The sequence below is a fragment of the Nannobrachium achirus genome (genome assembly GCF_963921795.1).
Source record: "Nannobrachium achirus genome assembly, chromosome: 1".
NCBI lineage: Eukaryota > Metazoa > Chordata > Actinopteri > Myctophiformes > Myctophidae > Nannobrachium > Nannobrachium achirus.
In genome coordinates, this window is record NC_137810.1 from 50,250,531 (window position 1) to 50,278,234 (window position 27,704).

The 27,704-nt window shown below is 41.1% G+C and overlaps 1 protein-coding gene across 1 annotated transcript; it reads right to left on the reverse strand.

The window, feature by feature from the left end:
- Positions 1-1,257: 1,257 nt before the first annotated feature.
- LOC308288547 (uncharacterized protein) lies at positions 1,258-25,702 on the reverse strand. The gene is made up of 27 exons (XM_080730011.1): positions 25,386-25,702; positions 23,692-23,857; positions 23,387-23,536; positions 22,296-22,456; positions 21,489-21,665; positions 21,258-21,399; positions 20,263-20,450; positions 19,822-19,963; positions 19,025-19,195; positions 16,183-16,344; positions 15,789-15,941; positions 14,778-14,935; positions 13,950-14,117; positions 13,716-13,857; positions 12,692-12,879; positions 12,255-12,396; positions 11,567-11,688; positions 10,171-10,229; positions 8,295-8,475; positions 7,905-8,070; positions 7,340-7,504; positions 6,939-7,099; positions 5,453-5,629; positions 4,682-4,823; positions 3,447-3,634; positions 2,410-2,551; positions 1,258-2,223 (listed from the first exon to the last, which is right to left on the reverse strand). Exons 1-27 carry the CDS (start codon positions 25,575-25,577, stop codon positions 2,048-2,050), a joined length of 4,281 nt encoding a protein of 1,426 aa, XP_080586137.1. The 5' UTR covers positions 25,578-25,702; the 3' UTR covers positions 1,258-2,047.
- Between the last annotated feature and the right edge of the window lie 2,002 nt (positions 25,703-27,704).

Consider the following 27,704-nt stretch of genomic DNA (forward strand, 5'->3'; position numbering starts at 1 on the left):
ATTGACATGAGCTCTAATGGTCGAAGTTGTTTGCTTTGGTCTTACAACCAGTTGCTGGGATGAATGTTTGTTCCCATCATCAACACATTTCCTTTTTATTTCTTTGCATTTGGATTTAATGTAGCTGATGTTTTCTTTTGAGCGGATTCCTTTCTCAAATAAGAGTTCATCGCATTCTGACTGTAGAGCAGTAGTTCTCGGTATAATTATCATTAAAACTAAAAGCATTAATGTTTTTGTTGAAACCACTGATTCAGTCATGCCAATTCCCCCATGTAGACCCTGTCACTACTGACCTCTATTGGTCGGTCTTGTGATTGTTGTTATTAAGATACAAAATACAAAACCATAATGCTGGCAGCAGCCTGAAAACATAATGTTGCTGTTGCCGTGAAATATTTGAGACTAAACTTAAGACACTTCATGGAAAACAGTCCTCAGGCCTAGTTGCTGTGTCAGGCATGCTTCTACTAAAATAATAGCACTTTAGTCAACTGGCACTTTCTGACTTATGACACAAGGCAGCACTAATGTGGCAGTGAATAGCTAACAGTTGATTTTAACTTGCAATTTATGTGTAATCTATTGAAAATTGTTTATTTGGAATGGGAATGAGTTGAGAACAAGTGGACCATAGCCGTATAATATGGTTATGGTTCACTAGTAATAATTGCACCAATAGATGCGCAACTAAACAACACGGATTCATAAACAGTGCCTCACATGCCTCAGCGTTTTAGATAATTAAATTAAGTCTAATTATGTGAATATGTGCACTTGAGTAAAGTGACATAACAAGACATTGTCAGATGACAGCAGTGGGTATTAGCCTGGTAGTGGTTTACCAGGCTAGTGGAGAGTCTGGCTATGTGAGATTAGGTAGATATGAGTTGGTTAAAATACCATTGTTTTATTTTTCAACGTAATTAAGTTCAGTGTTTGTTCTTTACAAGTGAATTAATTAAGGTAGATGCAACTGTACAATTTATTGTTGAGAAGGTTTATGCTATATCCTTGTCTCTAATACAGTGATAGACTGTAGGCAACAGAATGAAAGTGTGCACTTATAGTAAACTGTAATTTGCTACAGAATTGAAGAGTCTCAAACAAGTATGAGTAAAAGCAGAGTTGAATTCCAGGTTTGTGCAAATATATTTGGCAAACACCATTTACAGCATGCCCACTGCATCAGGTGCATTACAGTATAATGACAAACATACACAATAACTGAAAGTGAATGTTCAAGGACTTTAAGGAAGCTCCAGATTTTCATTCCTTTTTGAGGAAAGCTAGCCATTGTGTAATGCTTGTCGTGTTGAACTGAACCCCACTTCACTTGGGGCATCATGGTGGCCGTTGAGCTGTGACATTATCAAGACCTGTGTTTCATGTTGTCCTCTTCTCTACCTGTCCACTGTACTGTCCTGTAACATACATGCCTTTAAATCATTGTTTCTCAGCATCTGATCTGGCGACCACCAGGGGTCCAAATGAACCCTTACACACGAGGATTGTACAGTGTAGATTGGGGACCCAGAGATAAAAAAAAGAAAAAATACATTAAATGGGGATCTGTGGCCTAATGTGTTTAAAACTGGGGGTCATTGACATGAGATATGTTGAGAATCACTGCTTTGCATGGTTCAGCTGGCACTGGCACTTCATGGGAGAGTGTTTTTTGCAGGTCTTTCAGTCCGAGTGTATCAAAAAAGCAACTGGGTTAAGGCAGCGGAAGCTTTTGATTGGCTGCACGGAGGTGACGAAAGTCGGGGGGACGGAGATACACCTAAACCTAACCGTAACCCTAATCCTAACCTCAGTAAAACTAACGCTGGTGAATGCTAACCTGGTGAAAAGCTAACCTGCCAACGCTGGTGAATGCTAACCTGGTGAAATGCTAACCTGCCGACGCTGGTGAATGTTAACATGGTCGGACCAGCGATGCTCAACCCAGTTGCTTTTTTGATACACTCGGACTGAAAGACCTGAAAAAAACACTCTCCTGGCAGTTCATAGCACAGTTTGTTTGGGACAAGTTGCAGGGGATTCAACAAGGCTTGGCATAAATCTTGAAGGGATATGGAGTGCGGGTGGCTCCGACGATCTCCTCTGTACTCAGCGTCACTCCATCCAGGGTGGAGAAGCGGAACTTCTGCAGTAAACTGACAAAAAACAGGAAGAGCTCCATTCTTGCCAGTCCCTCTCCAAGACATGCACGCTTACCTGAGAGAGAGAGAGAATTAAGACATAAAGGCAGCCAAATTGTTTCTCTCAACGTCCCTTTTCTAGAAATGTTATGCAATCTGCATTTTTCCCAATTTCCCCATGTCAGTGTCAGTGACAGGTTAGTCCCAATCAGGATCTTGATCAGGGTTTTGACTTTCAGTTTCATCATAATGTCCCTCTTACCCGCAGAGAAGGGCAAGAATGCATCCCTTCTCACAAACTTGCCATCAGCATCTAGGAAGTGTCCCGGGTTGAAGATGTTTGGAGTCTCCCATTCATTCTTGTCAAATAGCACAGAAGTCAGGTTGGGCATCAGGTTGGTTCCCTAGAACCAGACAATAAGTCAACCTACTGTACTATTGTTTGAATTATTACTGGCTTATATTTACCGCAACAGTATCGTATGTTGATTATTTTGTATGTGATTTTAACACAGCCAAGATGCATTTTACTTGCAATCAGAAAATCTCTTTGGTTATGGTATTTATTGCCTGTGAAGCACTGTGTTCTAAACAGTGCTTTACAAATGTCATGCTTACCAAAGAGCTTGTGAAATACATGTACACAGGAAAACAGTTTAGCTGATGACCAGCCCTATAGCTTGGACTGTGAGTCAAGTCAACAGGCCGTTATTGACCCAGATATCAATGAAGAGACTCACTGTAGTCACACGGACAGAATGACACAGGCAGTATTGTGTTTTAACTCACTATGTGGATTAACTCCTCAATGAATCAACAATTGTCATGTATATAAGTGATTATTTTTCAAGTGGGGACCCCCCCCCCCTCCCCCCCACCCTGACGAGCACTAAGAGTTGAGTCATTACATTTTGTATAACACGGTTTTATTGTGAAAATAGCAGATCTACATGCTCACAAGTTAACGCCTCAAGTTGCAAGTCGTCTATTTTCACAATTTCTGCCTCTAATATTTGGCCAATGTTTAATATGTAATTTTAGAGGTATTAGAAATTCTATAAATTGTCACTTTAGAAATGTAAAAATACCCTCCTATACACTTAAACTTTATGTTGGTTTGTTTACTGTTGAGTGAGAAACATTAAATTACACATTACACATTAAATTAATCATCTGGGGACCCCCCAAAATCATTTGGGAACCCCCAAATGATAGAGGATTATGTGTACGTCGGTATCCATCGGAATCCTAACGGACCACCACAACAACGGCAAATCTGGACACTTACACATTGCATACCTTTGATATGAAGTAACCGCCCAGTGTTGTGTCCTTGGCCGCCATCCTGAGTCCATTGAGAGGCACAATATTTCCCATCCTCTGGATCTCATGGATGACAGCGTCAGTGTAGGGCATGTTGGGTCTGTCGGCCATGTTGGGTTGGCGGGACTGTCCAATCACTCTGTCTATCTCTGCCTGGACCTTCTCTGTGTGGCGAAGTAGAAGGTTTTTGTTTTTTAGAAAATGAACAACATTTAATAGCAAAGAAATGTGACAAATGACAAAGTTCACATCAATTTAAAAAGAAATACAATGGTGAATGATATAGTTATAGTTATTGGGCCCTATTTTCGTCCATGCTTTACCCCTTATCCCTAAACTCCTTTGACATTTTTTACTATTTTGAAAAACAAGCTACAAGCTCACAACGTGTCTATGTAGATCGGCTATTTGAACATTTTATTAAATGTTTTATAAAATAGTTAAAAAAAAAAAAAAAAAAAAAAAAAGGCAAAGAAGTCTAGGGAAAATAAAGTGTTCTCAGCAGCACTCACCTTGGATGTGAGGGTGGTTGATGAGGTATATCATTAGCACTCACCTTGGATGTGAGGGTGGTTGATGAGGTATATCATTACACTCACCTTGGATGTGAGGGTGGTTGATGAGGTATATCATTACACTCACCTTGGATGTGAGGGTGGTTGATGAGGTATATCCTTAGCACTCACCTTGGATGTGAGGGTGGTTGATGAGGTATATCATTACACTCACCTTGGATGTGAGGGTGGTTGATGAGGTATATCATTAGCACTCACCTTGGATGTGAGGGTGGTTGATGAGGTATATCATTACACTCACCTTGGATGTGAGGGTGGTTGATGAGGTATATCATTAGCACTCACCTTGGATGTGAGGGTGGTTGATGAGGTATATCATTACTACTCACCTTGGATGTGAGGGTGGTTGATGAGGTATATCATTACTACTCACCTTGGATGTGAGGGTGGTTGATGAGGTATATCATTAGCACTCACCTTGGATGTGAGGGTGGTTGATGAGGTATATCATTACTACTCACCTTGGATGTGAGGGTGGTTGATGAGGTATATCATTACTACTCACCTTGGATGTGAGGGTGGTTGATGAGGTATATCATTAGCACTCACCTTGGATGTGAGGGTGGTTGATGAGGTATATCATTACACTCACCTTGGATGTGAGGGTGGTTGATGAGGTATATCATTAGCACTCACCTTGGATGTGAGGGTGGTTGATAAGGTATATCATTGCCCACTGCAGGGTGGTGGAGGTGGTCTCTGTGCCAGCCAGGAACAGATCCAGGGAGCACATAACCAGGTTGGCTTCACCAAAGCCCTGCTCAGGGCTTCCCTTGTTCTGAAGGGACAGATACATTGATGGAGAGATAACCATTACAAAGTGATGCAGGCCAGACAGGTGAACAGTTTACTGTAGACAGTGGAGGAAAGTAACTAAGTACATTTATTCAAGTACTGCACTTAAAGATTTTTCCTTTCTTTCTTATTTTTTACTTTACTGGAGTACTTCCTATATTCCATGATTTTACTTCTACTCCACTAATACAATACAAGAGAAATGTTGTACTTTTTCTACTCCACTCCTAATTATTTGAAGAAAAAAAAAGTTACTTTGTAGATTGTGATTATTATTACAAAACCACTCCAGAGACCTATACAGTTTTATATACTTTGGCAATTTGAAAATAGCCAAGCTACAAGCTCACAACACGTCGCAAATAAAGTACGTGTTGTGAGCTTATTTAGATCTGCTATTCCCAAAGGATTTTTATACACCTGAAAACATGTGAAATGGCATCTTCTGCATAATGAGTACTTTTACTTTTGGTACCTTACGCACATTTTGATGCCAGTGCTTTTGTACTTTTACTAGTAATTGCAGTATTGATGCTTTTACTTAAGAAAAAAAAAATAGGTAAGAAATTGAGAAAAGATGACTTGACATAAGATCTGAGAAACTGCTCGTACTTTATCCAGCTCAATGAGGAAGGTGTCCATGTAGTCCCGTGGGTTGCTGGGGTCCAGGTCCGACTTGTGTCTCTCTAGCTCTCCACTGATGAAGGCCTCCAAGGCTTTGTAGTTGCTGAAGATGTTATTGTGGGGGCCTGGCAGGTGCTTCATCAGTCCAGGAAATGCCTCGTAGAACTGTTTGAAGAAAAGTTACCGAAATATCAGTTTAGTGTCGTCAGTTCTAAAGATGGACAAAGAAAACAGACCTTTTCCCCTGGCGCTCGTGATTTCTCTGCATTTGTTCCCTACTCGGATAGATACTAGTTATGTTATTATGTTTTTTAGGTATATGTGTTGTTTAGATACTGTATACCTGTTACTTTGTAGCACAACTTCTTCTTACTCTGCCACTTGACCGCTTAGTCTGTTGTAGTGGACAACTGTCGCTCAGGATAGTAGCATCTGATGAATGCCTTTAGGCATGTACTTTTTGGAGCTGTGTGCAGCTCCCTATACGTGGCTGTGTGGGTCTGTGTGTCTGTGTGTGTGTGTGTCTGTCTGTGTGTCTGTATGTAGCCTGACTTCGGCGCGTAACTAGTGCCGCACCATTTACGCCACTCGCGCAATATATACATCAAAATGTGCGGCTCGGCCGGGAATGGTGTTCTATTACCTTTCGCTCCGATCCGCCTTACCATGCCGACGTAATCGGCAAAAAACGACGCTTAATTGTCCCCATTGACTTATAATGGGACAATGCAAGAAATCACTTTCAAGTATTTTTCTCTCGTAAACCATAGGAGCTACAGTTTCAAACCTCGGAGAGGAGATTCATAATGATTTTAAGAATGAATCGAAAAATAATTACATCACTCGGCCTCATGGTGGCGCTATAACGGCCCACTTTACGTTTTGCCCCGTAACTCTTGAACCGTAGATCGGAAAATTAAAATTCTTTTTTCCCTGGATTCCTTGGGTCAAGACGCACGCCCATTTGCGCCAGGATAGATTTTCCGCCATCTTGAATTTTCTCCAAAACACACTTTTTGCTCCTTTTCCTACATATTTTCTTCAAATGTCACAAAAATCGGTACACATGATCTACACACACACACACACACACACACACACACACACACACACACACACACACACACACACACACACAGCTCCACTTCACACGGGTGTGATTTTTATAACTTAAATTCATTTTCACCTCACATTGTTTTGGATCTAGACATGAAATGAGTATTTGTTTTGCGATGTGATGTGTCTGTCCATATGAAAATACGTTTATTGAATCGTGATCAGAGATTTGTGTCTGATTTTTTTAATACCTCTGCCTTCCCAATTAAAACTTCCTTGAATGGCCGATAGTGAGGTTACAACTACGCTTTGCTATTTCATGGTTCACATTACTCTTCTGGCTTGGCAGACATATCTTTTTGGTTTCTGAATGCATGCAACCCTGCATGTGTCTCTGAGAGTTCCCGTGCGGTCTTACATGAGCCCATATGGTGCCCTGCAGATAGACCGTCTCAGACAGATTCTTCAGCATGGTCTGGAAGTTGTCGTCGCCGTAGTCGAACCTCTTCCCGAACACCAGCTGGCAGATGATGTTGGACACAGCATTGTTGAAGAGCGGCACCGGGTCGAACGGTGCACCTGATCATAAGGACATCAGAGTGACATTCTTTATGGGGGTCCGTGGCCCAATACATATAATTTTGGGGGTCCTTGACATGAAAAAGTTGAAGACTGAAGACATTTGTAGAATTGGCCTCAGGTCTTAATGGACTAAAAACATGCTCACATTTCCAAGCGATTCAGGAGGGATTTGTCTGCCACTCACTCGTACACACATTTTCTCCTTTGCACTCTTTAGTCTTTTTCTATCCTACCAACCTTTCTCCCTCTCCATCTCTTCTTGCAGGTAGCGACTCTCCTCATAGATGCTCTCCTCTAAAGAGCTCTTTCCTAATCCGAACCTGCGTAGGGCAGAAACGGCAAAGCGCCGCTGTCTCTTCCATACTTGTCCATTACTGAAGAACAGACCCCTGAAAATACCCGCTGAAATAGAAAGAGAAAACACAATACTTCGTTGTATCTTCTTTGCATTGTCCGTCTGTGTACAGTGTATTTGTTTTTGTGAAGCTGTGTCTTTAATGCAGTGGTTCTCAACCTGTGGATCGGGACCCCGATTGTTAAATAATATAAGAAAGAGGAATAGCCGATCTACAAGCTTTGTTGTGAGCTTGTAGATCTGCTATTTTCACAATATTTATCTGTGGAACCGAGTCGAACTTAATGTATTGCCTCAACTCCTACAATTCTAAGTGCTTGTCGGGTTGGGGGTCCCCACTCCCCAGTTCAAATATGATTATTTTGGGGGGTCCTGAAAAGGTTGAGAAGCTGTCTTAGTGGAATATGGGAGGCATTGTCAAGCATCATATCAGTTTCTTTGATTGACCTGAGTTCCCTGAATACAGTCTGGTCTGGATTGGGCTGTATGGTCGATCGACAAAGTTCTCCGCCTGGTTCACCAGAGCTTCCTTCACCATCTTGTACCCGGTCACAAACACTGTTTTGTCTCTTCCCAGACGCATGCAGAACACATTCCCGTAAACGTCGCCTAGCTGCGAAGGCAGGACAAGCAGATAAGTGCCTGTTGTTGTCCAACATGTGACTCTAATAGAATAATGTTTTTTTCTCACAGCTATCGTCTGTGTATTCAAATAGCTGAGGAGGAGTACAACTGTTATTATTTCAGAAACCTCGGATGGCATTACATGCAATCTTCCAACATCATGCATATTTTACCCTATGAAAGTCCACATGAGCATATTATGCTGTTGCTTACCTTGGTCAGGTAAATGTGAGGCTGTTTGAGGTCAAGGCTGAACACGTTTCCTACAAGAGGAAGAGCCAGGGGTCCCGGGGGGGAGTTGTGTGGGTTCCTGTTCTTGAGGAAATAGGCCAGCAGGAGGAATACTAAACTGAACAGCAGCATTCCCCTGAGGTCCAGAAACGCATCGTAGAGCCTCCACATGGTGAAGGAAAGCCAGGGAATGAGAGAGCATGAGCGAGGGGAAACTGATGAGCTCCAGTTGTTTGTTGCTGCTCGCTTGCTCTACCACCAACACTAGTGTCAGTTAGAGATGGGCTGGTATGGTATAGGGCACATGACTCACACCTTGTATATTATGCAGCAAACCTTGGCATGTATGAAATGGAGAGAGGAGGGGATGTACGGCGTACGCAGAGGTGGAAAGTAACTAAGTACATGTATTCTAGTACTGTACAAATTTGAGGTACATTCACTCTACTTGAGTATAGTTCAACATTTTCTATACTTTCACTTCTACTCCACTACACCTCAGAGACAAATGTACTTTTACTCCACGACAATTATTTGACAACTTTAGTTACTTTGAAGATTTTGATTGTATCACAAAATATACATTAACCACTTCAGCCCTATAGACATTTCAACCATTTGATGCGACGCATTGTGAATTTGTAGATCGGCTATTTTCAAAAGATTTTTATATTATTTATACGTTTGAAAACTGCGTAAAAAGACATTCTGCGTAATGAGAACTTTCTACTTTTGGTATATAGAGTGGTATTTCTACACTGCTGCAGTATTGATACTTTTTACTTAACTATCTAATGTGAGTAATTTTCCCGCCACTGGGTGTACGTAACTTCCCTCTGACCTGTCATTGACAAAAAGAAAAAGATTGTTCACACAGCCTGTGACATGAATTTGAATGTGTGCTCTGCCTCTTTTTCACCCTACCTTACCCTGATGACGCATTACATGGGAACAATCAGTGGTCATCATGACATTATTGATTGACCTGAAATACTTTTATTTAATCTGAAGTGTTGCCTTCTGCTTTGAAGTCATTTCTCTCAACAATAGAACATTCTGTGTGAGGAGGATATAAGTTCAGGATGATGTAAATCAGGGGTTGCTAGTAAAGAGTCTCTATTTACTAATACATAAACGGTAAATTGATTTAAATGGGAGTAAATAAAAGTTAAAAAGTGTATGCTGGAATTAGGTAAACTTGTATATTATGCGATAACAAATAAATGTACTGGCATAACTACAGTAGCTTTCTGTTGATCATTCCGACCCACCTGTGCCTTCCAGGGAAGCATCCCTCACACCTGGTGTATATTTTTGGCTGATCACACTTCCTTGTTATTGTAATAAACGTACACTGCAATATCGCGAGTGTGTAGTTAGTTGTGCAGGGCGCTAAAGGCAAGTACTGTATAATTATGTTGGTCGGTCTGTCTGTCTGTCTGTCTGTCTGTGCGTCCATACTGTGACCTCAAGCAACATTTAAAACTGCTGGGTGGATTTCCATTGAATTTCCTGTGCACTTTCATGTTCGCCAGGTGATCCCTACTAATTCTGGTGACCCAATATTCTTTCCTCTAGGGCCACCATTAACATTTCCACTTATAAGTTATATCCAAGATATATCAATATACAGTAACAGGCATATAAAACAGGCAGATTGGCATGAAACTGAATGCGCTCAGCAAGGAAACGCTACTGATTTTTGTGACCTTGGTGTAGGTAACAGCACAGCCTCTTACTTAGGCTAAGCCTATTGTCCAACAATGGTCACAGGCCACGAACAAGTGCTCTCCAGGCATCCTCCTGGTCCTGGGCCAGTTTCTCCAAGCTGTCCCCATGTGCAGCCAGATCTCTTCACAGGTCACACGCCGCCAGGTGTTTCTTGGTCTTCCCCTCTGCCTTCTCCCATGTGGGTTCCTGTCCAGAACAGGGCGTATCTTGTGATATTAGATGCAGGTTTACTTAGAGTGAAGAGGGCAGGAATCTAAATCTTTCCATACTCATACTATACTCTAGTCTACAAGGTGTTGTAATAGTTCGCTGCCACAGTTCCAGGTTACTGATTGTGTTTGGCCAGCGAATTCTGAGGATTATTCTAACATTCTTTTCATGGTGTTAACAGTTGTTCTCCAGGTTTCTGCTCCATACAGCAAAACACGCTTCACCATGGAATTAAAGTTCCTGATCTTGGTGCTATGGGCAGATCTGAGGATCCCCAGCTGATGGAAACGGAAAGCTGCTCTTGCCTTAATCCGAACTTCGGCATCTGTCCTGTCGGTGTCCAGTTTATCGACAATACTGCCCAAAGTGCCCATACATGAGAAGCTCTCCACTTTATTTTGAGGACCCTGCTATTTCCTCTGTGAATGGTGAGGCCAAGGTGTGTTGAGTTTGCTGAGACTATGTTGGTTTTCTCTTGCATTTGTTGTTAGGTGTGGGGAAGAAGGGCCAGCACGGCCTCTAAGGGCTGCTAAATGGGGATTTTTGACTTTAAACTAACAATCAAACATAGAATACCAAACACTTTGTTTGTGTTGGTACTGGCCAAAGGGTGTGGCTTTCAATATTATTATTTTTTAGCAAGGAATTCGCCTTCACTTCATTCCATTCGTCTGCTTTGTTTGCACTAAGTGGTGTTATACTGTATGTTATGAGCAGTGGTGGCTGAGTGGTAAATGTCCACACCTAGGACTCCGGAGGCCCCAGAGGTCGCAGCCAGGTACGATTCCCCGCTCTAGCTACCACTGCTCCCCTTCCCCCTTGCGCTTCTTGTGAGCATCACTGGGTTGAGTTCAGCTGGGTTAAAGCTGATAAAAAAAAAGCAGCTGGGTTGGGCTGCGATATCTGAATTTCCCTCGCGGGAGGAGTTGGTAACTATTATTATTATTATTATATTATATATTATTATTATTATTATTATTATTATTATTATATTATATTAGAGATAGATGATAGACAGACAGAGACCATGGGATATACCAGGTGATTGATTGAATACTTTATTGCTTCTTTTCCCCCCATAAGAGGATTTTAAACATAAGAAAGCCTTTATGGCTTGTTTCATTTAGGGTAAAGTACAGTTCAGATACAAGGTCTACTAATAGTATTTAACCCAAGACAGTACAATGGCTTGTTTACATTGGGGTCCTTTTGTTCTCAATTCATAGAGAAAATTAATGAATGGCTGAAGATGATTGGCTTCAGCGAACCGTGGCATGAATCTTGAATGGGAGTGGTATATGTGTAACTCCAACTTGTCCCTTTGTACTCAGCTCTACTCCATCCAGGGTGGAGAAACTGAACTTCTGAAATAAACTGACGAAGAACAGGAACAACTCCATTTTTGCGAGGCTTTCTCCCAGACATACACGTTTCCCTGAAAACACAGAACATAATCATGACCTTAGCCATAAACAAAAAGCAAGCACACACAAATCACTTACAGTACACACAAGCATACTGTAAATACTCCAACAAACAGTGGCAAAATGTCAAGATCAAACACATTCTAGATCGATAAAGTGTAGAATGCAGTTCTTTTTTTTTTTTCTTCTTTTTTTTTTATGTAAAAGTACCTTGGGTGTAGAGCCTGGAACCTGGGACATGTGGAATCAGATACGTATACAGTATACCTGTGAAATCTCACCTCCAAATATAATCTTCTGTATTATGGAGGGTTGCTTGTAAATCCTAATGCAAATTTAGATTGGATGTTCCTAATAACACAAACTACCTCCAACTGTTTATGCTTCCATCTTATGTCTGTCTTGTGTATACGTATATAGGCCTATTCAATTTATATCAAACAATCAAACCAATAAATAATAGTGATAATGCTACAGGCAACAGCAGATTAACATTTCACATGCCGAAATCTGACAAACAAATTGCCCCAAAATGTTCACACATTGCCAGTTCCAATTTGCATTTGAGAAGTTTTACCTGCAGAGAAAGGCATGAATGCCTCTCTCTTCACAAACTTGCCATCGGCATCTAAGAAGTGTCCTGGATTGAAAGTGTCTGGAGTTTCCCATTCGTTCTTGTCAAACAGTACGGAAGTCAGGCTGGGCATTAATGAGGTTCCCTACACAACACAGGGGAGAAAACAACCATCTGTACAGGCTCCCATTTATTGTGAATCGATGGCTTGTAGTTACACATCTTCATAAGAATAGATTTGATAGAACATAGCGAGATCTTGTATGTATTGCACTCCATACTCTTACTTGGTTGTTTTTATCGCCTCTGAGGAATTTTGCAAACATTGCTTTGCTGGCTAAAATATGTCTGAATAGGTGGACCTTTGGCTTTGGCCAAGTACATTTACTACATTGGTATAGCTACTTTTACATAAGTAAAAATGAGCTTCCACCGCTGACCTTTGGTATGAAGTAACCACCCAGTGTTGTGTCCTTGGCTGCCATCCTGAGTCCATTGAGAGGCAAAATATTTCCTATCCTCTGGATCTCATGGATGACAGCGTCAGTGTAGGGCATGTTGGGTCTGTCGGCCATGTTGGGTTGGCGGGACTGTCCAATCACTCTGTCTATCTCTGCCTGGACCTTCTCTGTGTGACGAAATAGAAGGTTTTTATAAGCATTCAATGATGGAGATGAACGGAGAAGGAGATCCTACACTTGGAAAGGTGTCAGCTTATTGGTGGTTCGGGCATCTAGTACAGATACCCCCGAGCGCCTTCCTAGGAAGGTCCTCGATGCACGTCCCACTGGGAGGAGACCCCGTGGCAGACCAAAGACCAGATGGAAGGATTATATCTCCAAACTGGCTTGGGAACGCCTCTGTATAATCCCTGAGGGAGTGGAGGAAGTTGCTCAGGATAAGGAAATCTGGAAATCTCAGTTGGAACTGTTACCCCTGCGAACCGATTCCGGATAAGCGGTTGAAGTGTTACGTGTCAGTGTTAATTTTGACAGGAATTTCTGATTTAGTCTTAGTCTTTTGAATTACACACCATTTAGTCTTCTGAAATTGTCTTAGTCTAGTGTTAGTCGACTAAATATCTAAATCTTAATGCAGTGTTAATTTTGATAGCATAGATTTAGTCTTTTGAATAACACAACATTTAGTCAAGACTAAACAATTTCAGAAGCTGAGTAGACAAGGAACACTGCCCTGGATTAAGAGTGTCTGCTAAATGCCTAAATTGTAAATTGCTTAATGTCTCAAAACCAAAGCACCTTGATTTTTTTTCCTGCATTCACCCAGCAGCTCCCCACTGAGTTCGGAGCTGTTAGGGGGTAAGTGTCTTGCATCACATGTAGATGTGTATCATTGTTGGAATATATGGTTTACATACCAGCACACCAGTTTCCTGAGTGGTAACTCAATTAGACTCTGAGTTTAGTTTTGTAGGCGTTTGCATTTCACCAGACACTTAATGACCTTGAACATGGGGCCACTTGATGAGATAAACCAGGGCCCACTGCAAAGTGGTGGAGGTGGTCTCAGTTCCAGCCAGGAACAGATCTAACGCACATAGAGCCAGGTTACTCTCCTCAAAGCCCAGGTCGGCCTCTCCTTTGTGCTATTGAAACATGGGTAAAAGACTTGTGTGAGTTCAATAATAGACTGAAAGAAACAACAGATATTGTGAAGTGTACTGTATGTGTAGCACACCTTCTCCATTTCCATGATGAAAACGTCAATGTAGTCTCTGGGATTACTTGGATCCAAGTCAAGCTTCACCTCCTGGCGAACAAAGGCAACCAAATCCTCATAGAGGGCAAACAATTTGTTGTGAGGGCCTGGCAAGTGCTTCATGACTCCAGGGATTGCCTCATACAGCTGCAGTGAGAAAACATCATAAGATTTACTTTTACAATAGGCTGAAGCTAAAAAAGTTTTCAAATTTACCATATGAAGAGAATGTAAATAAAATGAAAACTGTAGGCCTAATTACATATTCATGGTTTAGGATGCAATAATAGAGTGTACAGGTTCACCATATAAAGAAAAGAAATGCAAATAAAAGGAAAATTAATAAAGTGAAACACCCATATACATCAACAATAGCAAATTAAAGAATGCCTATCCTCATGTTTTAAGATACAGAAATATATCCTTCAGATCTTTCTCTATACTGTTATGTCATCTCTTACTTAAAAATCAAACCTCGGTTCGAAGTGGAGCGGTGAATCTGAGCGTGCGTGCGTGCGTGTGCGTGTGTGTGTGTGTCTGTGTGAGTGAGTGGTGAGTGTGCCTGGCCTGCACAAAACAGCGCCCCTCCTTTAACTAGTGTGTTGTGTGTGGCCACTCAAGGTATTGCCAGGCTACGGACACGGCCAGCCAGCCACCCAGCCACCCACCCACCCACCCACGGACATACCCACGGACATACCTGTCTATTGGGAGTGCTTTCACCGCTCCAAAAAATAAAAATAAATGAGAGAGAGAGAGAGAGATATGCCCTATGGGTTGGATGGATATTTCCTCACTTGACCCCACGGCCCACGCAGAGCCCTGCAGTTGAACAACGTTGTTGATATTCTTGAGCAGCGTCTGAAAGTCATGGTCACTGTAGTCAAACCGTTTACCAAACACCATCTGGCAAATGATGTTGGACACGGCGTTGTTGAGCAGGGACGCTGGGTTGAAAGGCTTGCCTGGAGAAATATGTCAGATTTCTCTGTTCTGTTATTTGCATATTAATATTACATTTATGAGTTATTATTTGACGTCATCCCGTTTATTCTATAAACATTGTTGTCTTTGATAAGATAATTGTAAGATAAACCTTTACTGATCCCCAGAGGGAACTGTATGTGTTATAGCAGCAACAGCAATAAGAATGAATCATACTGTAGTACCGAGAAGTACCGGTAAGAGTATGACAGGGCTGTATTTTGATTGTCTTAATTACCAGCTCTTATGCTTTAATTTAAAGGCCTGTCCATACTGTCTCGACCACCAAACTTTTCGTCGGAGAGTTCCGACTTTCCGACGTGCAGCTTTCCGAACTCTAATTCGGGGCACTCTAACCTAACGCGGACCAATTTGTGTAGGCAGATGGGCGGGCGCGGCGAATCTCTCCGCGAGTCTCTGGCCAATAGCATGTGTTCTCCTCCCCCCACCCCCCTCTGCTCCTCTGCTCAGCGCAGAGAACGCTGCTGCGTCATGACGTCAACACATTTGGTGCGACGCTCTCTGCACTCTGATTGGTTAGGGAAATTCTACACTTCCTCCAACAGTGATCATAACGCGATCGCCCAGGCTTCTTTTTCTTCCTATCGCCAAAAGAAGCCTGGGTTTCCGAGGCTAAATTCGGGGTAATGCTTTTCAGAAGATGTGAGTGACGTCATTTTACAGTTGAACCAGACCTTTCCAATGAAAAGTTCGGTGGTCGGAGACAGTATGGACAGGCCTTTAAGTTAAGGCATAAGAGCTGGTACTTAAGACAATCAAAATAAAGCTCAGAGTCTAGAACCACAGTAGATGAACATAACTGCTGCCTCCTACCATTCTCATTCCCCATCTCCTCCTGGAGATAGCGACACTCCTCATACAAACTCTCTTCCAGTGAACTCTTTCCCATTCCAAACCTACGCAACGTGGAGATGGCGAAGCGTCTCTGTGCCTTCCACCTTGGACCGCTGCTCGTGAATAGACCATCTACGCCACGAACAAACATGGAGAAACAAAACACAGTTAAATCCTCAGTGTTGTGTTCATTTTTATACTTTCAGGTTTTACTGTGTGTACATTCATACATATGTTCAATCAATGTGTGTGTGTGTGTGTGTGTGTGTGTGTGTGTGTGTGTGTGTGTGTGTGTGTGTGTGTGTGTGTGTGTGTGTGTGTGTGTGTGTGTGTGTGTGTGTGTGTGTGTGTGTGTGTGTGTGTGTACGCTCACCTAAGCTTCCTGCATAGATTCTGTCTGCAATTGAGCTGTGTGGCCGATCCGCAAAGTTCTCTGCTTGTGTCACCAGTGCCTCCTTCACCATCTTGTATCCGGACACGACCACCCACTTATGAATGCCCAGACGCACACTGAACACATTCCCATATGCCTCGGCTAGCTGTGGACGTTACAAGAGCTGATGTTATCGGATCTTTTCTTTTTTTTTACAAAATACTTTATTTATTCTAAGGTGTACGACGGTTCACTTATTGATTCTATTATGTGAATTATTATGTATTGAAGGGGGTATAGGTGTTTGTTGAAATGTCAAAAAGTAAAACAATATAAGTAGACATGGGGGCTTTGCCTTGCCTTGCCTTGGTCAAACTAACGTGAGGGTGCTCCATGTCAATACTTAACATGTTCCCTACAAAGGGAAGAGCCAGGGGTCCCGGTGGATAGTTGGATACATTCCTGTACTTGAGGTAATCAAATATCAGGAGAGAAACACAAATAAACAGCAGTATTCCCTTGAAGTCAAGGCCTGACAGAAAGGCATAAATCCACATTGTTTTGGGTAGCTCTCAACAAACTACCTGTGAGGAGATAGCGTTTGCCTTTAGTCCATGAACCACGTGATTTGATGACAGAGATTAGATGTTAATGAGTGGCCACTCATGTAAACATTGTGGATGGGAAAAGGAGGAAATTGTCTCAACTAATCCACTGGGTGTCAGTCTAAATACAGTCTTCAAGTGGAGATTGATTCCTTTAAAAAAAATCTATTAAAATTAAATACATGAAATGAAAACAAATTACATTTCGTAGAATTCTTAATATCCATCAATACTTATCATTCAAATTATGACTGAGAAACTGAAAGGACTCTTTAAACTAATTCATTTTTTCATTTGCTTTATTTCTTGAAAAGGCCTAGTCAATGAGGAGGAGAGCCATTTACATATCAGAAGCCATTGTCTTTGTTCTTATTTTGTTCATCTATACACTGTATGCATGTTTTTTCCTTTCATTTTCGACTGGACATAATAAGAACAGGAGGATTGTTATTATATGTCAGTTTTCTTCTTGTTGTGTAATGTGTCTATAATCCCATATGGGATGGGCCAAAATGATGGCATGATACGAATAACAATTACATTGGGGAGAAAAGGGGCGGAAAAACTATACAAAACAAAAAGTATCACCCCTTTTCTTGCATAAAATCTAAATGGAGGAATAAAATCCATTCTTGCCTGAAAAATACATCAACAAAACCACTTCAGCCCTATAGACATTTCGGCCATTTGGTTGGTGGGTAAACCACCGCTCAGTTCACACGGGTGTGATTTTTTTCACCTTACCTTACCCTGATGACGCATTACATGGGAACAATCAGTGGTCATCATGACATTATTGATTGACCTGAAATACTTTTATTTAATCTGAAGTGTTGCCTTCTGCTTTGAAGTCATTTCTCTCAACAATAGAACATTCTCTGTGAGGAGGATATAAGTTCAGGGTGATGTAAATCAGGGGTTGCTAGTAAAGAATCTCTATTTACTAATACATAAACGGTAAATTGATTTAAATGGGAGTAAATAAAAGTTAAAAAGTGTATGCTGGAATCCTTGTATATAATATGGAACTTGTATATTATGTGATAACAAATACATTTACAGGCATAACTACAGTAGCTTTCTGTTGATCATTCCGACCCACTTGTCCATAATAGGTGAAGCTCTCCACCTCCTACACCTTCTAGTGTGATGGGAGTAACTCTGTCTGTGTTTATTTTGAGGACCTTGCTATTTCCTCTGTGAATGGTGAGGCCAAGGCATGTTGAGTTTGCTGAGACTATGTTGGTTTTCTCTTGCATTTGTTGTTGGGTGTGTTGGATTTTTGACTAACTATAATCAAACATAGAATACCAAACACTTTGTTTGTGTAGCTACTGGCCAAAGGGTGTGGCTTTATATATATATATGTGTATATGTGTGTGTGTGTGTGTGTGTGTGTGTGTGTGTGTGTGTGTGTGTGTGTGTGTGTGTGTGTGTGTGTGTGTGTGTGTGTGTGTGTGTGTGTGTGTGTATGTATATATATATATTAGAGCTGTGATGCGATTAAAAAAACCCGAATTAATTACAGGCTTTGTAATTAATTAATCAATCGCAATTAATCGCATTTTAATCGCATATTAATATTTTACCCGAGAAGCATTTTTTAGTAAAACACATTTTGGTGTATGAGTGAATCAACAAGATTTTTTTAAATCTAAATTTCACATCCACTGGGCCAAGCAAAGCGCTCTGATCGGCTATTTCTCCCCTTGTGTTTGTTGTCTCTTCTTGGTTGGTGCATCGCTATGATCGGTATGCCCGAAACTGAAGGTTCTGTGGTGCAAAAACTAAGTGCGATTAAAATGTGTGCATTTTCTTAATCGTGTTAATTTTCTGTAATTAATTAATCGCAATTAATCAGTTAAAAGTCCCAGCCCTAATATATATATATATATATTTATTTATTATTTGCCAGGAATTCGCCTTCACTTCATTCTGTTTGTCTGCTTTGTTTGCACTAAGTGGCGTTATATGTTATAGAGATAGATGATAGACAGACAGAGACCATGGGATATACCAGGTGATTGATTGAATACTTTATTTGCTTTTTATTTTGTTGTTGTTTTTCATGAGAGGATTTTAAACCTAATACAGCTTATATGTACAGTACAGTTCAGATACAAGGTCTACTAATAGTATTTAACCCAAGAAAGCACAATGGCTTGTTTACATTGGGGTCCTTTTATTCTCAATTCATAGAGAAAATGAATGAATGGCTGAAGATGAATGGCTTCAGCGAACCATGGCATGAATCTTGAATGGGAGTGGTATATGTGTAATCCCAAATTTTCCCTCTGTACTCAGCTCTACTCCATCCAGGGTGGAGAAACTGAACTTCTGGAATAAACTGACGAAGAACAGGAACAACTCCATTTTTGCGAGGCTTTCTCCCAGACATACACGTTTCCCTGAAAACACACAGAACATAATCATGACCTTAGCCATAAACTAAGAACAAGCACACACAAATCACTTACAGCATAGTACACACAAGCATACTGTAAATACTCCAACAAACAGTGGCAAATTGTCAAGATCAAACACATTCAAGATCGATAAAAGTGTAGAATGCTGAATTTATTTGTTTGTAAAAGTACCTTCCTAAGTATAGAGCCTGAAACCTGGGACATGTGGAATCAGGTATCTAGGCTACCAGTATACAGTCTACCTGTGAACTCTATCAATACAGCACCTCCAAATATAATCTACTGTATTATGGAGGGTTGCTTGTAAATCCTAATGCAAATTTAGTTTGAATGTAACTACCTCCAACTGTTTATGCTTCCATCTTATGTCTGTCTTGTTTGTGTATACGGTTTATTCAATTAATGTGTCGATATCAAACAATCAAACCAAGAAATAATAGTGATAATGTGAATTCCTGAAAGGGATTGCTATTGCAAAGTTATATAAGCTTGTTTTTGTATCAACAGCTACAGCCAATAGAAGATGAACATTTCACGTGCAGAAATCTGACAAATTGCCCACAATTGTCACACATTGCCATTTCCAATTTGCATTTGAGAAGTTTTACCTGCAGAGAAAGGCATGAATGCCTCTCTCCTCACAAACTTGCCATCGGCATCTAAGAAGTGTTCTGGATTGAAAGTGTCTGGAGTTTCCCATTCGTTCTTGTCAAACAGTACGGAAGTCAGGCTGGGAATTAATGAGGTTCCCTACACAACACAGGGGAGAAAACAACCATCTGTACTGGCTCCCATTCATTTTGAATCGATGGCTTGTAGTTACACATCTTCATAGAGAATAGATTTGATAGAACATAGCGAGATACTTTATGTATTGCACTCCATACTCTTGTTCTTTATCGCCTCTGAGACATTTTGCAAACATTGCTTTGCTACCTAAAATATGTCTGAATAGGTGGACCTTTGGCAGTGGTAGAAAGTAACCAAGTACATTTACTACATTGTTATAGTTATGTTTACATAAGTAAAAATGAGCTTCCACCGCTGACCTTTGGTATGAAGTAACCACCTAGTGTTGTGTCCTTGGCTGCCATCCTAAGTGCATTGAGAGGCACAATATTTCCCATCCTCTGGATCTCATGGATGACAGCGTCAGTGTAGGGCATGTTGGGTCTGTCGGCCATGTTGGGTTGGCGGGACTGTCCAATCACTCTGTCTATCTCTGCCTGGACCTTCTCTGTGTGACGAAAACAGAAGGGTTTTATAAGCAAGCTTTCTTCCTACTCTCACCTATAGGTCATGAAGTGTGGGTCATGACCGAAAGTATAAGGTCGAGGGTACAAGCGGACGAAATGGGTTTCCTCAGACGGGTGGCTGGTATCTCCCTTAGAGATAGGGTGAGAAGTTCAGTCACCCGAGAGAGACTTGGAGTAGAACCGCTGCTCCTACGCTTGGAAAGGAGTCAGCTGTTTCGGGCATCTAGTACGGATGCCCCCCGAGCGCCTTCCTAGGAAGGTCCTCGGGCACGTCCCACTGGGAGGAGACCCTGTGGAAGACCAAAGACCAGATGGAAGGATTATATCTCCAAACTGGCTTGGGAACGCCTCGGGGAGTCTTTTAGGCTTATCGCAGTGTTCATTTTGATAGCAAAGATTTAGTCTTTTGAATAACACAACATTTAGTCAAGACGCTAGGATTAATATTTAGTCAACTAAGAGCTGACAATTAACAGCTACCTGCTCTGGATTTAGAGCGTATGATAAACGCATGAATTGTAAATTGCTTAATGTCTCAAAAACCGAAGCACCTTGATTTTTTTCCTGCATTCACCCAGCAGATGGCTTGCTGAGATGACTTTTTTTTAATGAGTTCTCAGTGGGGAGCTGTTAGGGGGCAAGCGTCTTGCAGGAACATTTCTAGTAGATGTGTATCATTGTTGGAATAAATGGTTTACATACCAGCATACCAGTTTTCTGACTGAACTAAATTTGACTTTTGAGTTTAGTTTTGTAGGCGTTTGCATTTCACCAGACACTTGAATGACCTTGAATATGGGGCAACTTGATGAGATAAACCAGGGCCCACTGCAAAGTGGTGGAGGTGGTCTCAGTTCCAGCCAGGAACAGATCTAACGCACATAGAGCCAGGTTACTCTCCTCAAAGCCCAGGTCGGCCTCTCCTTTGTGCTATTGAAACATAGGGAAAAGACTTGTGTGATTTCAATAATAGACTGAAAGAAACAACAGATATTAAGTGTACTGTATGTGTAGCACACCTCCTCCATTTCCATGATGAAAACGTCAATGTAGTCTCTGGGATTACTTGGATCCAAGTCAAGCTTGTGCGTCTCCACCTCCTGGCGAACGAAGGCAGCCAAATCCTCATAGAGGGCAAACATTTTGTTGTGAGGACCTGGCAAGTGCTTCATGACGCCAGGGATTGCCTCATACAGCTGCAGTGAGAAAACAGTTTAAGGTCACATTTCATTCATAAGATTTACTTAATATGAATGAGTACACTGTGAGTCTGCGCCAAAAAGAATCACCTGCATGTATCCTGTAGTAAGTTTAAGTTAGTCCTGTGTGTCTATTAGCGACCAAATTGTGTATCACTAAATGTTAAGAAGACTAAATAACCGGAATTAATAAATAAAATATAAACAGAATGTTAATAGAATAAATATTTTACAATACCTAAAACAAATTCAAAATTTTGAAAAAAAAAGTTTTGAAAAAAACGGGAAACGCGTGTGACGTCACATGCGTCAACTCTCAGAACAGCACTGTTCTGAGAACCCGTGGAAAGCTTTTCATCTCTGTCTTCCCAAAACCAGAGAAAGACACAATGTACAGAAATAGGACTTTGTGAGGATAGAAGGTGCCAGTGGGACCCCAAAAAAAGGTTTTAAAATAGAAAAAGTGAAAATTCATGGTGTAGGTCCTTTAAGGTTAAGTACAGTGCAGGCAGTGCAATAGGCTACATGACGAAGCATATTTCTTACATAGTATGAACCTTATTTTGAGATAGGAGTTACTCATATTCAGAGAGAGATGCCCTATGAGTTGGATAGATATTTCCTCACTTGACCCCATGCAGAGCCCTCCAGTTGAATGGCTTTGTTGATATTCTTGAGTAGCGTCTGAAAGTCATGGTCACTGTAGTCAAACCGTTTACCAAACACCATCTGGCAAATGATGTTGGACACGGCGTTGTTGAGTAGGGACGCTGGGTTGAAAGGCTTGCCTGGAGACATATGTCAGATTTCTCTGTTTTGTTATTTGCATATAATTATTCAAATTTTGAGTTATTATTTGACGTCATCCCATTTATTCTATAATTGTCTTTGATAAGATAAGGTAAGATAAACCTTTAATCATCCCCAGAGGGAACTGTATGTGTTATAGCAGCACCAGCAATAAGAATGAATCATACTGTAGGAGAGGTACCGGTAAGAGTATGACAGGGCTGTATTTTGATTGTATTTTGACGTGCAGCTTTTACGAACTCTAATTCGGGGTGATGCTTTTCAGAAAAAGATGCGAGTGACATTTTGTAGCTGAACCAGACCTTTCCAACGAAAGGTTTGGTGGTCAGAGACAGTATGGACAGGCCTTTAAGTTAAGGCATAAGAGCTGGTACTTAAAGAGGCGGTGCCATAGTTTTGTACTTTTTCTGGTTTTCATGTGTCAGGAGCAGTACTTCATTAGACAGGGGGTCTATGTATTTGGGGTTTCTATCTGGAGGCTGACACCTTATGGGTCAAAAGTGCTGATCCAAAAACACTGATAAAATGACATCATATAATCATCCCCTCCCCTTTTACCATTCACCCAACACTGTGGGTGTGGCTAACTTCAGCTGGGTCACCACCCACCATGACAACCAGGCATACTTAATGAACTGGTGGGTGTGGCCACATAGAAACGTAATTTTAACTTTAACTTTCTGCACAATTTTTTGGAAGGGATCTTCCTTCTAGAATAATTATAATACCTGATAATCATGTTTCAGGGGGGGGGGGGGGGGGGGGGGGGGGGGGGCACTTCATCTTTAAGAAAATCAAAATAAAGCTCAGAGTCTAGAACCACACTAGATAAATACAAATAAAACAATTTGCTCGTAGTGTCTTTTCAACAGCACTTTCAAAGTTTCAACATAACTGCTGCCTCCTACCGTTCTCATTCTCTATCTCCTCCTGGAGATAGCGACACTCCTCATACAAACTCTCTTCCAGTGAACTCTTGCCCATTCCAAACCTACGCAGGGTGGACATGGCGAAGCGTCTCTGTGCCTTCCATCTTGGACCGTTGCTTTGGAATATACCTACCCAACAAACAAACATGGAGAGACAAAACACAGTTAAATCCTCAGTGTTGCGTTCATCTTTATACTTTCAGGTAATTTGCTCTGAGGATTTTACTGTGTGTACATTCAAATTCATTAATAAGTTCAGTCAATGTGTGTGTGCATACGGTCACCTAAGTCTCCTGCATAGGTTCTGTCTGCAATTGAGCTGTGTGGCCGATCCGCGAAGTTCTCTGCTTGTGTCACCAGTGCCTCCTTCACCATCTTGTATCCGGACACGACCACCAACTTATCAATGCCCAGACGCACACTGAACACATTCCCATAGGCCTCGGCTAGCTGTGGACGTTACAAGAGCTGATGTTATCGGATAATTTTGACAAAATACTTTATTGGTTTTAAAAGGATCCCTGGCTAATACGACAAATATACCTTAATTGCGACCGTAGGTCGCATTTACTATCAAACCCTGCACAAAGTGTAAGTCCGTCCGTCCGTCAGTCCGTCAGTCAGTCTGTCTGTCACACCTCACACGTCACACTCTTGCCCTGCTCATATCTCCGCAACCGTTGCCCCGATCCATGCCAAATTTTGCACACACCTTCCTTACCTGCCAAACTACAACCTCCAAGGACCCCCGGAGCTCCAGGGACCCCCAGGTCCCTGGGGGACCCCCAGATGTAAAAAATGACCAAATGTGCTAAACTGACCAAATGACCACCCCCACGGGGCAGCTCACGGGGAATTCCCGGGGACCACCCACTCCTGGTGCTCCAGAACGGATGCAAAAGTGGTGGCGCCCCCAGTGGAGGACCCCCTACACTGCAGCTCACATAAAATGCCGTAACTCCGGCTAGGAGCGACCGGGACAGCCGGGGCCGGTACCTATTCGTCCGCCTTGCCGGCGCGGAGACCCCACCCCTCATTTCTCACATGGCCCTCTTCTAGCGCCACCATGAGGCCGATTCTTGCAAAACACATTTTTGGACACTGCTCCTACAATTTTTGCCCTAAAATCACGCAAATCGGTACACAGTATGTCTACACTCATCCCATCAACATGAATCTCTCCCATATAGCGCCACCTCCAGGCCGATTTTTAAAAACACATTTTTGGACACTGCTCCTACAGATTTTGCCCTAAAATCACGAAAATCACTACACAGTATGTCTACACTCATGTCATCAACATGGATCAGGAAGATTTTGGCAAAACACATTTTTGCCCTATTTGTGGAGATCAGTGACCTACGGTCGCTTTTCTCCCGATTAGGGAGTGTTACTGGTACATTATAATTATCCTCTATAACTACAATGTAAAATTAAAAACACCTTAAATATTTTATTTCTTCTAGAAATAGCTAATCTTTCACTCAATAGGGGAAATGCATGTCACAAGTTGATGATGTCATAAATGTCATGTGTGATCTATCCCTATTGAATTTATGGCATGCATGTGCAAAAACACATTTGAAATATTGATTTGATGCTCATATTAACCATAGGAAGTATTACGTTTGTTTTTATTTGCACATGCATGCCATAGATTCCATGGGGATAGATCACACATGACATTTATGACATCATCAACTTGCGACAGGCATTTCCCCTATTGAGTGAAAGATTAGCTATTTCTAGAAGAAATAAAATAATTGAGGTGTTTTTAATTTTACATTGTAGTTATAGAGGACAATTATAATGTATTAAGGCATATTTGTTGTATTAGCCAGGGATCCCTTTAAGGTGTACGGTTCACTATATTGATTCTATTTTGTTAATTATTACGTATTGAAGGGGGTATAGGTGTTTGTTGAAATGTCACAAAGTAAACAATATAAGTAGACATGGGGGCTTTGCCTTGCCTTACCTTGGTCAAACTAACGTGAGGGTGCTCCATATCAATACTTAACATGTTCCCTACAAAGGGAAGAGCCAGGGGTCCCGGTGGATAGTTGGATGCATTCCTGTACTTGAGGTAATCAAATATCAGGAGAGAAACGCAAATAAACAGCAGTATTCCCTTGAAGTCAAGGCCTGCCAGCAAGGCATAAATCCACATTGTGAAGCTGAATCCGTATCCGCAGTAAACAGTGTTGAAAAGTTAAGCAGTTTTCTTCTCCCTCTCTTTAAAGCATAGTGTTGTGAAGTGCTGTGTGTGTCTGTACTGCATGAGAAAGGAAAACAATGTACTGTACGCTGAAGCTGTCCTGAACACTCCTTGTGTGTACAAAGGTGGTCATGGTTCATAAAGCTGTACTGTACCTCAACTGCTATACAAGGTTGCACACACTTAGCGAGCCACAGGCACACTTATTTCTTAGAAATTTTCTTTTCTAGTTTATCATGTTTAGCTACATTATAGTATGTATCTACTTAATGTATTTTACAGTAGGAAATCAAAACCCAATTCTCAATAATTGCCATTATATCTAAAGAACAAAGAAAACTAAAAAACTAAACAATATTGCATATTTCATGAACAGTACTGTGCCCATCACAGATATACAGTACTGTTTGCAGGTATTGTTTTGGGTAGCTCTCAACAAACTACCTGTGAGGAGATAGCATTTTCCTTTAGTCCATGAACCACGTTATTTGATGACAGAGATTAGATGTTAATGAGTGGCCACTGGCCACTCATTAAAACATTGTGTAAACATTGTGGATGGGAAAAGGAGGGAAGTGTCACAACTAATCCACTGGGTGTGAGTCTAAATACAGTGTTCAAGTGGAGATTGATTCCTTTAAAAAGAATCTATTAAATTAAATTCATGAAATGAAAACAAATGACATTTATGCATGTTTTTTCCTTTCATTTTTGACTGGACAATAACAGGAGGATTGGTATTGTCAGTTTTCTTATTTTTGTGTAATGTGTCTATAATCCCATATGGGATGGGCCAAAATGATGGCAATACGAATAACGATTACATTGGGGAGAAAAGGGGAGGAAAAATTAAACAAAACAAAAAGTATCACCTCTTTTCTCGCATAAAATCTAAATGGAAGTATAAAATCCATTCTTGCCTGAAAAATACATCAACAAAACCACTTCAGCCCTATAGACATTTATTTCGGCTTCAAAAGATTTTTATACAATTTATATGTTTGAAAACTTGTGAAACAGCTTTCTACTTTTGGTATATAGAGTGGTATATAGAGTATTTCTACACTGCAGTGTTGATACTTTTTACTTAACTATAATGTGAGTACTTTTCCCTGGGTGTATCTAACGTCCCTCTGACCTGTCATTGACACTCTGACAGTGAAAAAAGAAAAAGATTGTTCACACAGCCTGTGACATGAATTTGAATGTGTGCTCTGCCTCTTTTTCACCTTACCTTATAATCGGGGGATATCTTTAGAAATAGTGTCAAATCCTGGAATAAATTCCTTACCAAAAAGATTCTTCACCAATGTGTTTGTAAAGGTGTCTAACACATCTCACAAAGACTGAAATTCAGTTTCCCTAGGAAAATCTTTGACAGCTAGGGTAATTCTGGGTCTCATTCACTCACTATACACTATACAATAGGGGAAAAAATCACTCCCAAAAAATATGCTTTAAGTGGGATGTGAGGGGTCTAACTAGGTGTTTTTAATTATTCTGAATCCATTGCAAGCATTTGTTTTGCACCAAAAACATTCCTTGGGCTAGAAATGGACCCCCATACCACTGTGAAAAGTGATGACTCATCACCATCATTTTACGGGCTGTTTGTAGCCCAATGAATGTTTTTTTGTGCAAAACAAATTCTTGCAATGGATTCAGAATAATTAAAAACACCTAGTTAGACCCCTCACATCCCACTTAAAGCATATTTTTTGGGAGTGATTTTTTCCCCTATAGTATTGTATAGTGAGTGAATGACACCCAGAATTACCCTAGCTGTCAAAGATTTTCCTAGGGAAACTGAATTTCAGTCTTTGTGAGATGTGTTACTAGACACCTTTACAAACACATTGGTGAAGAAATGTTTTGGTAAGGAATTTATTCCAGGACTTTTTAAGATATCCCCCGACTATTAGCCTTATTCACGGCCCGCCCACCTACTTCCGTTTCTCAGTTTTCCACGGGTGCTGACTTCAATTTAGAAGGGGAAACTATACTGGACTTAAAGCCAACAAATCATTATTTCTAACAGTAAAGTAAATTATAGTGCTTTGTGCCGTTTAGTATCTTGTG